Source organism: Canis lupus, chromosome 22 (assembly GCF_003254725.2).
Source record: "Canis lupus dingo isolate Sandy chromosome 22, ASM325472v2, whole genome shotgun sequence".
Lineage (NCBI taxonomy): Eukaryota > Metazoa > Chordata > Mammalia > Carnivora > Canidae > Canis > Canis lupus.
Window position 1 is genome coordinate 9,208,435 of NC_064264.1, and position 16,172 is coordinate 9,224,606.

General features: G+C 35.7%; 1 protein-coding gene across 7 annotated transcripts in view; it reads right to left on the bottom strand.

The window, feature by feature from the left end:
* Window positions 1-16,172, bottom strand: part of NAA16 (N-alpha-acetyltransferase 16, NatA auxiliary subunit) — a 99,153-nt gene that overhangs the window by 17,582 nt on the left and 65,399 nt on the right. For all 7 annotated transcript variants that reach the window (XM_049099340.1, XM_049099339.1, XM_035704344.2 and 4 more), the window contains 7 exons: window positions 12,281-12,409; window positions 6,535-6,748; window positions 5,101-5,294; window positions 3,710-3,818; window positions 3,169-3,267; window positions 2,638-2,781; window positions 884-981 (listed from right to left, as the gene is read on the bottom strand). In XM_049099340.1, coding sequence (XP_048955297.1) covers window positions 884-981; window positions 2,638-2,781; window positions 3,169-3,267; window positions 3,710-3,818; window positions 5,101-5,294; window positions 6,535-6,748; window positions 12,281-12,409 — 987 coding nt within the window. The remainder of the gene's footprint in view (window positions 1-883; window positions 982-2,637; window positions 2,782-3,168; window positions 3,268-3,709; window positions 3,819-5,100; window positions 5,295-6,534; window positions 6,749-12,280; window positions 12,410-16,172) is intronic.

Here is a 16,172-nt window from a genome sequence, read left to right on the forward strand (position 1 = left end):
GGAATATTTTAGCAATCAATTCTGCAAAGCCTTAAAAAAAGTGATAAAATTCTAATATTTGAAAAAGTGCATCTCTGAAACTGATCATTAAAATGCAAATGTCCTTTATTAACAATAGTTCCCATTTACTGACGGCTCACTATGTGCCAGGCAGGGACTAAGCCCTTCACTGTGTAATATTAATATTACACCAAGCGGGTTTGGAAGGTGATACAGACACACCTGGTGTAATATTGTGCCTCACTCTATGGTGCTTTGCAGATATTTCATTTCTAAGAGATTGAAGGCTTGTGGCAACCCTGTGTTGAACAAGTCTATCAGCACCATTTTCTCAACAGCATTTGCTCACTTCGTGTCCCTGTGTCATATTTTGGTTATTCCTGTAAATATTTCAAACTTATTCATCATTATTATATTTGTTATGATGCTCTGTCATCCATCAGTGGTTACAATTTGTTGAAAGCTCAGATTGATGGTTAGCATTTTTTAGTAATTAACTTTTTAATTAAGGTACATATCTTGTTTTTCTAGACATAATGCTGTTGCACACTTAACAGACTACAGTATAGTATAAATGTAACTTTTATATGTACTGGGAAACCAAAAAAATTCACTGGGCTCACTTTATATTGTGCTATCCACTTTACCTGCAGTGGCCTGGAGCTGAACCCACAGTATCTCCCAGGAATGTCTGTATTTTCATCCTTACCTTATAAATGAGGAAAAAGAAGCCAAGAAATGGGAACCTGCCTCATGTGACACAGATCATAAATGGTGGAGCTGAGACCAGACTCTGAAGGCCCACTCAAGAATTATGTTGTAAAGACACGTTTTGTCACTCAGCATCCGTAAATTTGCAGAAGTTGTGTCTGGTAGATCTTACCTTTACATTTTTATCTTTTATAGTTTCATCCAATCTAGTGGCAATAGCAATTGCTTTCTCTTGCCTTGACTTGTCCAGAAAATACATCATTTTAGCACCTGAAACACCAAGACACTGCAAAATGAGAGAACTCCTAGAACTTAAAATTGATTTGATTGACATCGACCAGTGACTTAAAATATGGTTCCAAGGGTTTAATCAGCAGTGGGTTGGAGCTGGCTCTCACCAGGATTTGGGAGCCAGCTGCAAAGCTTCCTCCCAACCCTAATTCAATGACACCCTATTGAGGTGGCCTGGGGCAATATTTTATTTATTAGGTATTCTCCTCCCCTAACATGGGGCTCAAACTTACAACCCCAAGATCAAGAGTGCTCTACTGACTGAACTGGCCAGATTCCCTGGCCTTCTGACTTTCTTTACGATGCTTTTATTTTTAAGTGGCAAAAATTGTCTTTTTCTTAGAATTTCACATATTTGGGGAGGCATTTTCCATAATAACAATAAATAAATGGTTTTCATTTTTGTTCATTATCTTCTCGAAAAGAAATTCTTATTTGCCTTTACTACCACGAAGTTATATTTTTCATAGGAATGAACTTTTTTCCATCAGAATCAAGAAGTTCCCCTTTAGAACGAGAAAGCTTAGGTTGAAATATTTAAATATATGGCTTAACACAGGAGCATAGTTAATAATATTATGTACTTCATTTTATCTCCAGTTCCTTTTCCATAATCTTTTTTGTCCAGTTTACCATCTTGTCCATCCATGTCATTTTGTCATTTTATGAATTTGTATAAACTGCCTAAAATCCTTCCTGTAACAGGCAGGATATAAATAAATCCTTGAAATACAAAATATGTAAAGTAGCAAAAATACAAGAAAAAATAAACCACTCATAACCACAGAACATGAAGGCAACCATTAAAGCTCTCATACATATCTCTTTTCAGCCTTTATCCCATGTAGATTTTGTACATAGTTGAGATTATATTCTATGCTAATTCAATGTAGATGATATAAAATTACCCGTTATTACAAATCTTTTGAATAAATATTACTTCACAGGCCTGTCTGGTTTTCCATTTCATTACAAACCTACTACTCTTTCCCCTCTTATTAGACATACATTAAATTTGTTTCTTTTTCCCCACGTTCACAAACAGCATTTTAGTTAACATCTCTGCACTTAAAACTCTATCTTTGCTTTGGATTAATTCTTTAAAATTATTTACAAAAGTATGACTCTATTGCAAAAATCACAGATGTGATTTTTTTAGTTTTAGATTTATTTATTTGAGAGCGAGTGAGCATGTATGGCATGCACACATAAGGGGAGGAAAGGGCAGAAGGGGAGGAAGAGAGAGAATTTCAAGCAGACTGCCTGCTGAGCATGGAGCCCCGATCCCAGAACCCCAAGATCATGACCTGAGCAGAATCCAAAAGTCGAACAATCAATTGACTGAGCCACTCAGGCGCCCCAATGTGAAGTTCTTAACAGAATGACAGCCTGCTTTCCTAAATGGCTAGGCCAGTTCACACCTACAGCAATACAAGTGTACTTATTTATCACGTCTTCACAATACCTTCATCTCCTTTTTTCAAACAAACAAAAAAATCTTTCTTAATTTGAAAGATCAAAAATGGTATTGTATTCACTTCTTTTTCTATAACAATTTGTGACACTGAACACCTTTCTAAACTTTTATTCTAGCCTTTCCTATAAATTTTTTAACCCTGGGAGTCAGACACCAACCTGAAAGCAGATGCTGAAGAGAGGTAGCATTGTGCTTGAGAAAATCTTCATTAAAACTTTCCAAATCCTTGTTGACAAATATTTTCTGCATTTCTTGAGCTAGAACTTTGCTCACAATGTCTGGAAGATTACTATGATTAGACACTATAAAAATAAAACATTTGGAATTAAAAATTGTTTTAATCTGTCCAGTTTGAAACAAAATACTGAAATACATTTATATTTACTAATATACTCATATTATTTATTTTATATTAGTAATGTTTATTTATATTTATTAATATATTTATTATTAAGCTTGATAGATTTTACATAGTAAAAATATTGCTCCTTTAAAATATAAATTCATTCTAGCTTAAAAATGCATGAATTTCTAGCATATCTTTGCTAGCATGTATATACTATAAACATTATCCTTTTTTTTGCTTTGTATTATTTATTGCAAATCTCTTTAATGACCAGGTTAATGGAAGACTAGGAATATGAACTGTCATATTAATTTTTATATAAAATTGTTTTTTTAATACTTACCAGATTTAGAAAATTTAATTAAACATTCATGTAACCATGGGTGATTATTATTGATGGCAAAAGCTCGTTTGACAGACTGCAGCATCAACAGAAACTTCCCTGTGTCAGAAAAAAATATAAAGGTAACAGCATCAATATTTATGTATGTTATTTTAGTCACTTTATTTTAGCCTCACTGAAATTCCAGTTAACAAAATGTTAATTACCTTTCCAGTAACATTCATATGCAAAAATCAAAGATGACTTTGGATAACAAAGGCAATTTTCATTTTCTAAACAAAAGCTTGAAATCATGTAGAATTGAATGCTTCAGGTAAACAATTTGTATGACTGTTCAAACTGTTCTCAAAATGGATTTGATCATAATATTCTAATTGACTACCCTGTAAAGTTTTGGGTAGCAAAAGAAAACGGGATTGGGAGCCTTTGTGGAAGGTTGACATGGAACTCTAACAAACAAAAAACAATCTAACTGATAAAGATTAGATTGAATATGGTCACCAACAGAAGTAAGGATTAACAACTGAATTCAAACTATTACCTTTTCTAAAATATATTTCAAATGCTAACAGATGAGTGTCAATGTTATCAGCAACAAGGTTCTTGAGAGGTATAAGGAACTTGATAGCTTCTTCTAATGGATTTTCTATCTATTTGGAAGAGGAAGGAAAATTATTACATTTAAAAACAGCTACACAAGTCAAATCTCCCCTCAAATCTCATATTAATACATTTCTACAGTAATGTATAGTTCTCTCTATATGACCAAGTAAGCAAGAAAACATTTTAAAACCATCACCTGGAAACAAACTGAAAATAAACAGTCAATAGTTTCAAAATGGGAAATAGCTCTACTGTTTTTTCTGACTAATAAAATCAATATAATCTCATAAAATGACAAAAAGTCCAGGCAATTCTTCCATAGACTGAAGGAGATGGGACACCCAATATTGATAGCCCTTTATTTTTCAAACATTTATTTTACTTTTTTAAGGATTTTATTTATTTATTTAACAGAGAGCGAGCACTAGCAGGTGGAGCAGCAGACAGAGGGAGAACCTGACATGGGACTCAATCCCAGCATCCAGGAATCAGGACCTAAGCTAAAGGCAGACACTTAACCAATGTGAGCCACCTAGGCGCCCCTATTCTTCAAACATTTAAAGTAAGGAGGCAAATACAATTGCATCATAAATTGGAAAAAAATAACAATTTAAAATACTTAGACTAGATTCCACAGTGAATAAACCTGTAAGTTAAATATTTCCCTAAATCTGATCCCTAAATAAACTATGGACACTGAGAAAATGTCAGAGATGAAGTGCTTTCTCTTTGTAGCTAAAACATATCAAGATATATTAAATGTTCTCAGATATAAGGGGAATGTCTCCCTGCTAATTATAAAAAATTTAGTGTTAATATGTGTTTCAGCTTCTCAAGGCTGACCGCAATCTCCATTTGTGGCTCCTTCATTCCCTCCTCAAACCAGTTAACAGAGGGCTGATGTCCTTCTCACACTACTCCAGCGCCACCCCCCCCATCTCTCTCTACTTTGAAGACCCACAGTGATTACACTGGGTTCACCCAGATAATCCAGGCTAACCTCCTCATTTTAAGGCCAGCTAATCATCCTAAATTCCATCTGCCACATTAATTCCCCTTTGCCATGTAGTGAAACATACAAATTCCAGGGACTGGAATGTGGATAGTTTTCAAGGGCCATTATGCTGCTTACCACAACTACAATACTATGTATAATTTACATTAACCAAAATTTACATATTCTCACTCAAAAATAATTGACTACTATCATAAAGACCTTGCAATATTACAAACGGCTTCAGATCTTAGATTTAATTAAAATATGTTCATGATCAGAACAGAACCAAATAACATAAATTCTACCAAATAAAGACAGTAAATTCATCTCACCCTTTCTAATTTTTCAGGTATAAGTTCTTCTTTGAGACCACTGGCTTCTTCTTCTTCTTCATCTCTTTTTTTCTTTTGATTTTTTTGTTGACGTTCCCTTTCTGCATGCTTTCTCTCTTCTTCCAATTTAGCCTTTTTCTGAGCTCTCCTCTGCTTGCTAAGCATTTTCTTCAACTCTTTGGCTGACAGGTTTTCTATAAATATCAAAATAAATACAAATACAAATTCTAAGTCAAGGTTTCTGTTTTCCTCACATTCTTCTTCAATACACAGTATTGTATTAAAGCAATACAGCTTTAAGAAGGGAAAGTGGGAAGAGACAACAATACAGAGGTTTTTTTAGAAAGTGTATCCCACTGCCTAACACACATCCTGGCACACAGAAGGCAATTGGCAAATACTGCATGGATTAAAATTAATCAATTCTAAAAAATAAAAATAAATAATAATAAGATAAAATTAACCAATTTTGGCTCAGTTCCACCTCCTAGACAATACATGACTTTAGGCAAATCACTTAATCTTGCTGAGTCTCAATCTATATACAATGGGGTGATGACACCAACTATTCTCTTGGAATATATCAAAGACAAATGAGAAAATGCATACACACATAATTGTGATCTGATCAGAAATTTGCCTTCATGTTACTATCTGTCAAATATTTGTAGATAGTAACATTTTAGTGAATAAAAAGCTACATAGATATTATCAGCATGGTTATTTTCAATCAACTAGGCACTAGAAGTTGTAAGAATGTTTATTATTTTTTTTAAAAAAGATGTTATTTATTCATGAGAGACACAGAGAGGCAGAGACATAGGCAGATATGGGACCCAATCCCAGGACTCCGGGATCACAACCTGAGCCACGAGCCACCCAGGCATCCTAATATTTATTTTTCCCAAAGGGGCTCAGAGCTATTTTTTTTTAAATCAAGAAAGAAAACAAAAAACAAAAACCCCAGTCCACAATCATTTCCTTTTTTCCCTAATTGGCTTTACTAAAAATAAGAATAAAAATGATTGCGAGGTGCCTGGCTGGCTCAGTCAGTAGAGCATGGGACTCTTGATCTCAGGGTTGTGAGTTCAAGCCCTATGTTGGATGTACAGATTACTTAAAAATATATAATAAAATCTTAAAAGAAAATAAATTTTTAAAAAATGATAACAAGTCATCCACTAGGGCTATTCAGAAATATCACCTACAGAACACAACCCTGCCAACTTTTTCTAAGTTATCTCCCTCCCTACCTCACCCCACCTGTTTTTGGGTTTTTTTAGCATGTAAGAGACCTGATGTTGTCTTTGCATCCATTTGACATTACGTTTTTCTATATGTTGTTTAAGCTAATGACATTCTGAAATTTAGTGTTCTTTTTAAACCTTTTAAAGCAAGTTACTTTTCAGTTACCTAAATTTTTTTTTCAGTTACCTGAATTTATTTCTTGTTGTTTGCTCTCGTTGGTTAAGGGGTTATCATACAATTTCAAGTATATTTCAATTGCTGATCTAGCAGCCTTGAAATAGAAAGCATGTCTTCTGAGTACATCTTCTAATCTCAAAAGATCAACATAGGCACGAAGGGTCATTTTTCTCATGCAGTATGTATGGAAGTCGAATTGATCATCAGTTATCTCAAAAAAATGCTTGAAAAAAAAAAAACCACAAAATTATCCCTACATATGTGTGGATGATATCTATTTTTAAAAAGAAAACCAAAAAGAGCCCCAAATACAATGTAAACAAACACAATTTCACTTAGTTGCCTTCTACACTGTTTAACACTACAAAGGACATCAAACCATTCTTTGTATCCACTTGAAGTTCCTGTTATAACAATCCTTGGCCATCCCTATAGATCATGTTTTGTGATGATACTCAATTTCTGTGTAATAAGTTAGACGATACTCAATTTCTGTGTACTAAGTTAGATGATCAGGGTTTCTTAAACTGTGAAATCAGTACATATTCATTTTTCCCTCTAATGAAATATTTCTCCTCGGTATTTCCCAAAAGTCAGCAAGGCAGAGTTAAACAGAGCTCTGAATAAAGGTCACATTTTAACAGGTTCACATGAAATGTTTACACATTAGCCTGTTCCACCTAACTTCTTTAAGGGCAAGCCCCATCATTTCTACCTCCACTGCCTGGAATAGGGCCTAACATTCAATCAGCACAATTTTTGGCAACTCAAGAGAGAACCTGCTTATCAGGCATTTGGCCTCTTAATTTCCCACGACCTCAAATATTTTATCTAAGTTAGGAATAAAGAAATCATTATATGGCCAATTTCTTATAATTGCTAAGGGATCATATAAGAGATATTTTAAATTTCATTGGGCACAAAACATTATAGATTTTTTCTCACTCAATAAAATCCCATTAATCTACCAACATTCCATTTTAGCGATGGTTCTTAATCTGTAGTCTATGTATTAACAAGCATAATAACATTTTCCTAAGGAGGGAGTTCAAGGCTTTCATTCAATTCTCCAACGGTGCACGGTCCCAGAAGTTAAAGAATTAATTCCTTACATGGCAAGAAGACGATTAATATCCCTACTTCAAAACAATTTATACTTTTCTTTCCCACATGCATCTCTACTTATATCTTCTTTCTTTTGCCCTATTTTAGCTTCTCCAAAAATAGAAAAATGAATGACTCAATACACAAATACAGATTAAGCTCTTCTACTACTTCATCTTCCTTCTGTCCAGGGGGCAAAGTAGCTCACTGTGTAGAAGACACATTAGTAATTGTCCACATTTCATAATTTTAGTTGTATTGGTAACTAGAAATACTCTATACACAGAGTTACATTAAGTACCTGAGACTTTAAGGGAAGAATTCTAAGATAAAAAGAATAAGAGTACACAGTGTGGAGGGGGAAAAATGGGAAAAGATGAACATTTAACATTATTTATAACTTTAAGAATCATGCTTTAATAGGTTATCTGAAAACTGCATTCCTCCCATCAGTAAGACAAATCAACTTGTAAGTATTAACATGAACTTGTTTTTTTAATCAAAGGATTACATATTTCATAAAGCTGTTCATTGTTAACGTAAATCAAGTTATGTCTAGCACCATAAGATCTTAAAATTCAATACAACGGAGGAAAACTGGCAGTGCCAAAAATCAAGGAATATATAACGAGATGATAACATCTAAGAGATTACAGGACTTTTAAGGTGAGAAACATTTATGTGTAAAAGGCAGACACAAGTTTCAGAGATAATTCTAGCAGCTTTAGTAAACGCAGATTCTAAGTCAAGCCTTAGAGGGAGCCGTAGGGAACCACAAACAGTTAAGCCGCCTCTTTATCAGTAACAGCCCACAGGCTGCCTCTCTCCAGTTAGTCTTCCACAGATAGGGCAACCAACTTTCCCAGCTTGCCTGGGGCTTTCTCAGTTTTTCCAATGAAAGCCCTGAGTCTTAAGAACCTGTTCTGCCCCAGGCAAACGTGGATGTTGATCACTCTAACAGTGGTGGGTAGAATAAGGCTAGGGTAGGTAAGAAAAAGTAGGATACTAACAAAATTATTTTGCTTTGGGAAGGAACACTATATTGCAGAATCCTACTTAGAAACAAATAATCTTGGCTTGATGTTCTTTTTTTTTTTTTAAACTTTTTATTTTAGTATAATTATAGACTCAGAGGAAGTAATAAAAGTGGTGCACAGGTATCCTGTGCACTCTTCTCTCAGTTTCACACTAAGAGCTGTATCCTACATGACTAGAGTATGAGATCAAAACCAAAACACTGACACTGGTACAATGTGGGTATATAGTTCTATGCGACTTCATCATATGCGTCGATTCATGTGACTGCCTCCAAAATCAACACACAACTATTCCATCACCACAAAGCTCTCCCTCACACTATCTTGGGGTGATTTTTTTTAAGTCTCCAGATTTATAGAGCATAAAAATTTACTAGCTGACACAAACAGGTGAAGTTAGTTTCCCCATACTTGAGCCAAACAATAACACAATATGGTCACTTAACAGCTTCCTGCAGAAACTAAACTATATTTTTAACATATAGCTGAGGGTCTTAACTCCATTTTCCCCTCATAAACTACTAGTTCTTTTGGGGTAGAGGGGATGGGGAGGGTAATGCTGGCAGGAATTGCTTAACTTATCAAAATTAGGCTTGAATCAAAGTAAGACAAGTGGCTGGAGAATTAAGAAATGCTATTCACAGCTTACGAATGTGGTTTCCTTTAGGAATTCCCTATTAGTCCCTCTCTTCTCACCTGATTCTCCCATTCCATTACTCTTCAGAGTTCCTGGAGGAGGCCAAAAAGAGCTCATATATAGAAAGGTAACAAAAACCACTGACTCAAAAAATAATAACCAGACCAACTAGGGTAGTACGCAACTCTATGTCCTTTATAGAAAATCTGTCATCCTAAAGCACATGTCAACTGGATCAAGATTCAGATGCAGCAGAAGGTCAAGTTAGGAACTGTCTATGGTTCTGACTTAATAGGAAATCCTAGATCTTATCATGAAGTTTTAGAAATATGTATTACTGTTCTGTTTCAGATATAAACCAGCACACCAAAATGATGAGAAACTAATCATCTGGAAAAAAAGGAAAAGAAAATTCTTAAAACATAAAATAGTTTAAAATTATTCTGAACACTTCTGAAGATGGTTGTTTTATTTTGTTTTAAATAAAACTTGAGTTTATATAAACATCAGATTGGGTTGGACTTCATAACCTTTACATATAATCCTAAAATCCTTTGCGGAGTGGCAAGATGAAAGCAGAAAAAGTACTACAGTGGACTATTCCAGAATTCTAACATTTTAAATCCAATTACTAAGAGCTCATAGCAATATATGTCATAGATGAAACTGCCTTTGAGGAGAGAATTCTTGAATGTGGTTTTGAAGGCAGAACTTTTATCTGTATTCACTGAAGGTGAAGATAAACTGCGATTTTCTATTTTTGAAAGGTGCTTCATTTCTTTACTAAAATATTTAAAATCCAGCCACAAAAGCAACTCATGCAGATACTTATTATAATAAATCTGTGAATTCTGTAATTACTCTTAAATCTTTACATATATTATTAAGAATTCTTTTTGATTACGTTAATTTTATTAGAAATGAATTTTAGCACTAATCAGTCAGCAAGTATTTAATCACCCTATTTGTACTAAGCACTCACATTTCTATACATAACCACTAGAAGAGTTAAGTCTTTTTTTTTTTTATAAGATTTTTAAAATTTATTTATTCATGAGAGACACAGAGAGAGGCAGAGACATAGGTGGAGGGAGAAGCAGGCTACTCGCAGGGAGCCTGTTGCAGGACTCAATCCCCAGACTGGGATCACACCCTGAGCCGAAGGCAGATGACCAACCTCTGAGCCACTTAGGCGTCCCTAGAAGAGTTAAGTCTTACTTTTACTCTGAATTACTCACTATAAAAGACTAGCTTACAAATGCCACTAGAATAGGTTCTTCTTTTATCTGTGTCTAGTTCTTTGTCCTCAAGCATCAACAAATCCAAAATAAAAACAATAAAGTTTCTAGCAATAATTAATGTAACATGACTAGAGGGTGACAATCTCTGCCATATTTTAATCTGATAACCAATGATTTTCTATTTTCTAATTTTTTCTTCAAAAATGCTTTCCACTAGTCAAATCATGTTTCTTGAACTAGACATAGTTGATCTGAATTTTAATTCATGCTACTCAGCCAACATCACTATAAATTTAAGGGAGAGCATAATCTAAACGAAACTTAGTTATGGAATAGCTAATTCATCATATTCTTACAATCCTTAAGAAATATTACAAAGAGAAATGTCATTAATGTTAGGAGAAGCGGGACTGAAGCTGGAGCTGTATTATAATGATCCTAAGGATGTGCAAATTTCACTTTCACAGAAAATCTGATAAATTTCTCACTGTGGTCATGCTGGAATTACTGATCCATGAGCACCTAGCAGCTTCTTCATTCAGGAAACAATTTACTGCCCACTGCAAATGTCCTGGTTCATAAGAATGTATCTTTCCTTAATAATAAGAAGAATGCATTTGAAGTGCTAGTCATCTCGGAGTGCTGAAACAAGCTAGTGATGTATGGTTTATCACAGAAATGAGAGCCGGATTTAAACTAGAACAGTTGGATATTGCCTAAATATTTCATGTATCATCTGAGGGTTTTGTATCTCTCAAGGAGAAGATAAGGATTTTCCCCCAGAGATAAAGCCATCAAGCCCAGGCTTAAAAAGAAACAAAGAAAAAAAAAAAAAAAAACCAACCAACAAACCAAAAAAATGAGGTTATTTCTAAAAGGGCTCAGGTATAGTCCTGGTTCCGGTTCCCAGCAAAAGCCACCCCCTACGACTGAGCCTTTCTCTTGGGTCACCTCAGAAGTTTCACATGGGAAAAAGGCCAAAGTGACTGCCGGAGCGCAGACATCAGGCTCACCTGACTACGACGCCTGTGGTTTTATACTGCGTCAGCATGGGAACAGTGCTGCCGATTGACCCCACAACTGAGGGCTGCTGAGGACTGCCTCAGGTGTGCTTTTGTGGCTCTTTTCCTCCTGTTGTCCATTTGGAAGGAGAGTGCTTCAGAGATGACAAAGAACAGGAAAACAAAATTCACACAAAGGAAAAGAAAAGTCCCCTCACTAAGGCACATCACACATAATCCTAAAAGCAAGTAATAAAATAAGCCTGCAAACCGGCCACAGACTGCTGTACAAGGTATCGGATGCGAGAACAAGTATCCTGGGAAGACGAACTGGAGAGAGGCTGACTACAGAGCAGATCCTGACGTAAAGGGGAAAGAGGTAGCCGTCAGCTTGCGTGTCCTTCTGGCCTGGTGACGAGATCAAACAATGGCCCGATTATGAAATACAAATTTTGAATACAGGGTAATAATAGCAAAAATGGCTTGATAAATTAATCTTTTCCTTCTTCCCTCGGACCAAATTAGGTAGACATGTCACAATCATAACCACTTGAGGATCAAAAGAGCAATCATCTAGCCACAACTTCTGAATGTCTGAAAGCTAAAGATCCAGAATTTTTTTCACAATGAAGTTTCCAAAGTAGTTAAAACAGGTAGATGATCCCATGTAGAAATCAACCTGCTTTTTCTCATCACCTTACAGGAGAAAAATAAAGTCAAAATTCTCCAACTTACCCTTTCTACTTCGTGGCATTTTTTCAAGGCATCCCCGTACCTCCCCAAACGCTGGTAAGCTGAAATGCACTCAGTTTGAAACCACATACACTGCATTTCATTTAGATTTTCCATGGCGGATGTTCCTTCCTGAAAGGGAAGCACTCCTAAATATATGAAGCAAACAATAAAAGAGACCCTAAAAGTCTCATTTTCTCTTTTATAACTATGGCTACAAGTATTATTATGATAATAAATAGCGATAAACAAATATTCTGGGTGCTTCCAGAAGCTCCTGCTGATCCAAAATTACATGTCTTATTTACCCAGCTCTGTCAGGTATTCAACACTCTACCCAGAAAAGACTCCAGATTGCTGAAGCTAAATTTCTGAACATCAAAACTTTTATTTCAACTATTTACGACAGGGGCACCTGGGTGGCTCAGTCAGTTGAGTGTCTGCCTTCAGCTCAGGTCATGATCTCAGAGTCCTGGGACAGAGCCCAGCATCAGGCTCCCTGCTCAGTGAAGGACCTGCTTCTCCCTCTCCCTCTACCTGTGCTCTACCTACCTGTGCTCTTTCTTTGTCAAATAAATACATAAAATCTTAAAACAAAACAAGACAAAAAAAAAAAACTTGTTAACTTGGGCTGAGCAGAGTGTAAGACCTAAAGTACCTAGTGACCCCCAGGAAGATGGTGAAAGTACATGTACATAAATAATTTCAGTCTTTAGTTCTTTTTCACTCATTTTTTTGTGACCAGTTCAATTTTCAGCATTCTCATTAAAAGTGTAAAAAACTGGTTATCTCTTGGTGAATGGAATTACAGGTGTAATTTTCTTTCTTTTTTTTTATTTTTTAAGGATTTTATTTATCTATTCATGAAAGACACAGAAAGAGGCAGAGACACAGGCAGAGGGAAAAGCAGGCTCCCTGCAGGGAGCCTGATGCGGGACTTGATCCCAGGACCCCAGGATCACAACCTGAGCCAAAGGCAGATGCTCAACCATTGAGCCACCCGGGTGCCCCTGGTTGTATATATTTTCCATTTTTTGATGACTATTTTTATAAGATACCTACATTATTTTTCACTTCAAAATCTTTACCATATACAACTATCCAGCTTGCATCACCAAATTTGTACAAAAATTCTAAAAAAAACCTGAAAAATCTGCAAGAGGGAAATATCCTACTTTACTCACATAGCAGTATCAGATATGATCACTTATAATCAGACATAAACTAATTATTGAAGGTTAGCAGTCTTCCTCCCTGGCTCAGTGGCCTATCCACCACACATTACAGAATGTAATGGCCAAGGAATGAGGATGGCTGAACAGAAGAAGCTCTCTGTATGACAACTTATCAGGAGTGGATGACCAAAGGCAATTCTGAAAAACCAGGTGGACTGCAGATTTTGGTGACTCCTCCCCACAAACAGCCAACCCTTCCCCTTCTTTCTCATTCTGTGGTGCCTTTTCAGACACATCCTGGCTGACTGTTGGCTTGGGGTGTGTATGTACACATTGGTTTTTAAAATCATTAGACTTATTCCACTTAAGTTTTGTATACTTTTTTTTTTAAAGATTTTATTTATTCCTGAGAGAGAGAGACAGAGACAGAGACAGAGACAGGCAGAGGGAGAAGCAGGCTCCATCCATGCAGGGAGCTCCAGGATCAGGCCCTGGGCCGAATGCGGCGCTAAACCTAAACTGCTGAGCCACCCAGGCTGCCCCATTGTATACTTGTTTTTATTGCACTTTCCTTCTAATCTCTGCTTTGGCCTTCCAGGATGTTCTCTCCTACACAAACACCACTGCTTCTACATCTACTCTTGTACCTTCTTTCCATCTCCAAAACTGTGCTGCAGTGTGAAGGACATGGACGTTTGAACTCCAGCACTATGTACTATGTAACCCCTTTAGAGCCTCGATCACTTTGCTGTAAAATGCCAAACATACAGTTTGTATCATGATTTTCCTCATTTTATTTTTCTTTCTCCTAACTTAATACCCATCATTTTTGCTAATATATTTTTCCCTCAATACAGCTAACCATTTTGCATCTGCTGGTCTTCCAGCATGTGAATTTCAGAAACATTAATCACTGCAGTTTCTGCTTCTATTACAGTTCTACTGCAATTCTAAAACATGGGTGTTAGTGTCACAGACCTCTAAGCTAGAATCCTGGATCCAAAATGAATGGCTAGCTGGCTGACCTCCAGCAGGCACAGTACCTCATCACCCTAAATATTTTCTTAACTATAACATGAGAGTAATGATATCAGAGGACTGGTAAGATTAAGTGTATGTATATAAAGTACTTAGCTCAGTGCTTAATAATTGTTAAAGCTACTTTCTACTTCCCTGTACAAAAGGCATATAAACTATTTGTATCACTCCAAATATGAGAAAGTAGAATTCAGCTAGGTTTAGATGAAAAAGCCATGTGACTATGAGAGAGAGACAACAAATGGTCTAAGGTAGTGGCTTTTAATAAAAATTTAAATGTGTGATATATGTGCCTGTGTACACATGTGTGTATATGTGTTTACGTGTGTGCGTGTTATGTATCTCTCTTACATATTCAGATTTTCTTTAAAGGCTACTACCTATAGAGCATTTATTGTCTCTCATAATAAATATACATAGAACATATACTTCATATACATGACACATCTATGTATATCTGCATATATGACAGATTATTTATCAATACCTACTAACACCAGACTTAAACTTATACCACTTTGCTAGTACCAAATGAGATCTTACTATTTCCCTGCTTACTAATGAAAGCATCTTTTTTGGCCACTCCATTTTCCACTTCTGTGAATTAACTATTCACATCCACTGTCCTCTTGTCTCTTATTGAGGTTTGGTGCATGTATGTATATTTTTGTTCCATGATATTCTTATAAGTAGTTAAATTTTCATAACAAAAGTTCAAGTTTTTCTGTGGCTTCTAAATTATAAGAGGTTTTGGGATGCCTGGGTGGCTCAGTGGTTGAACATCTGCCTTTGGCTAGGGGCATGATCCTGGGGTCCTGGGTTTGAGTCCCACATTGGGCTCCCCACAGGGAGCCTGCTTCTCCCTCTACCTATGTCTCTTCCTCTCTCTCTCTGTATCTCTCACAAATGAATAACATTTTTAAAATAAATAAATTATAAAAGGTTTTTATAAACACCCTCACACAATCAGAATCTAGTCAACATTTAAGGAAATGGTACACTGGGGCTGCATCAGGAAGATCTTAGGGCAGGGCACAATGGTAACTTACTTTCACCGTAAATCATTTACTCACAAACACCAGCACTCAAGCACTCTACTGTGTACATAATAAGTATTGGAGGCAAAAATGATTTATTCCCAAGTATTTTCATTAGAAGTTGGAAATTAAACTGGGAAACATGGTTTCCTCATTATCCCTCAATGTCACAATGAGTATTAAATGACTATTTCAGTGAATTCTTTGTAGAGTTCTTTATAAATTCTTATTCTATCATATGGGTTGAAAAGATCTCCAATTCCATGGTCTATCTTCTCATTTTGCTTATATTTATTTTTGTTATAGGTAAATTTTAATTTTAATATAGTCAAATATATTAATTTTACTTATACTTAAGGTTTTTAGTACCATAAGAAAGGCTTCCTACCTCCAACTCTAAAGATAAATTTCAATACTTTCTTTAATCAACCTGGAATTGGTTTGTGTGCAGCAGAAGAATGTCGTTTTATTTTTGTCAATACAAATAACTAAATGTGCCAGCAATATCTTTTAATCTCTGATTCTGAAAGCACTTCTGGTCATACACAAGTTTCCAAATATGTGTGAATCTGTTTCTGAGCTTACCTGTTCCATTACTCTATGTATATTTTTAACTATACACTTACTATTTTCATAAAAAGACAG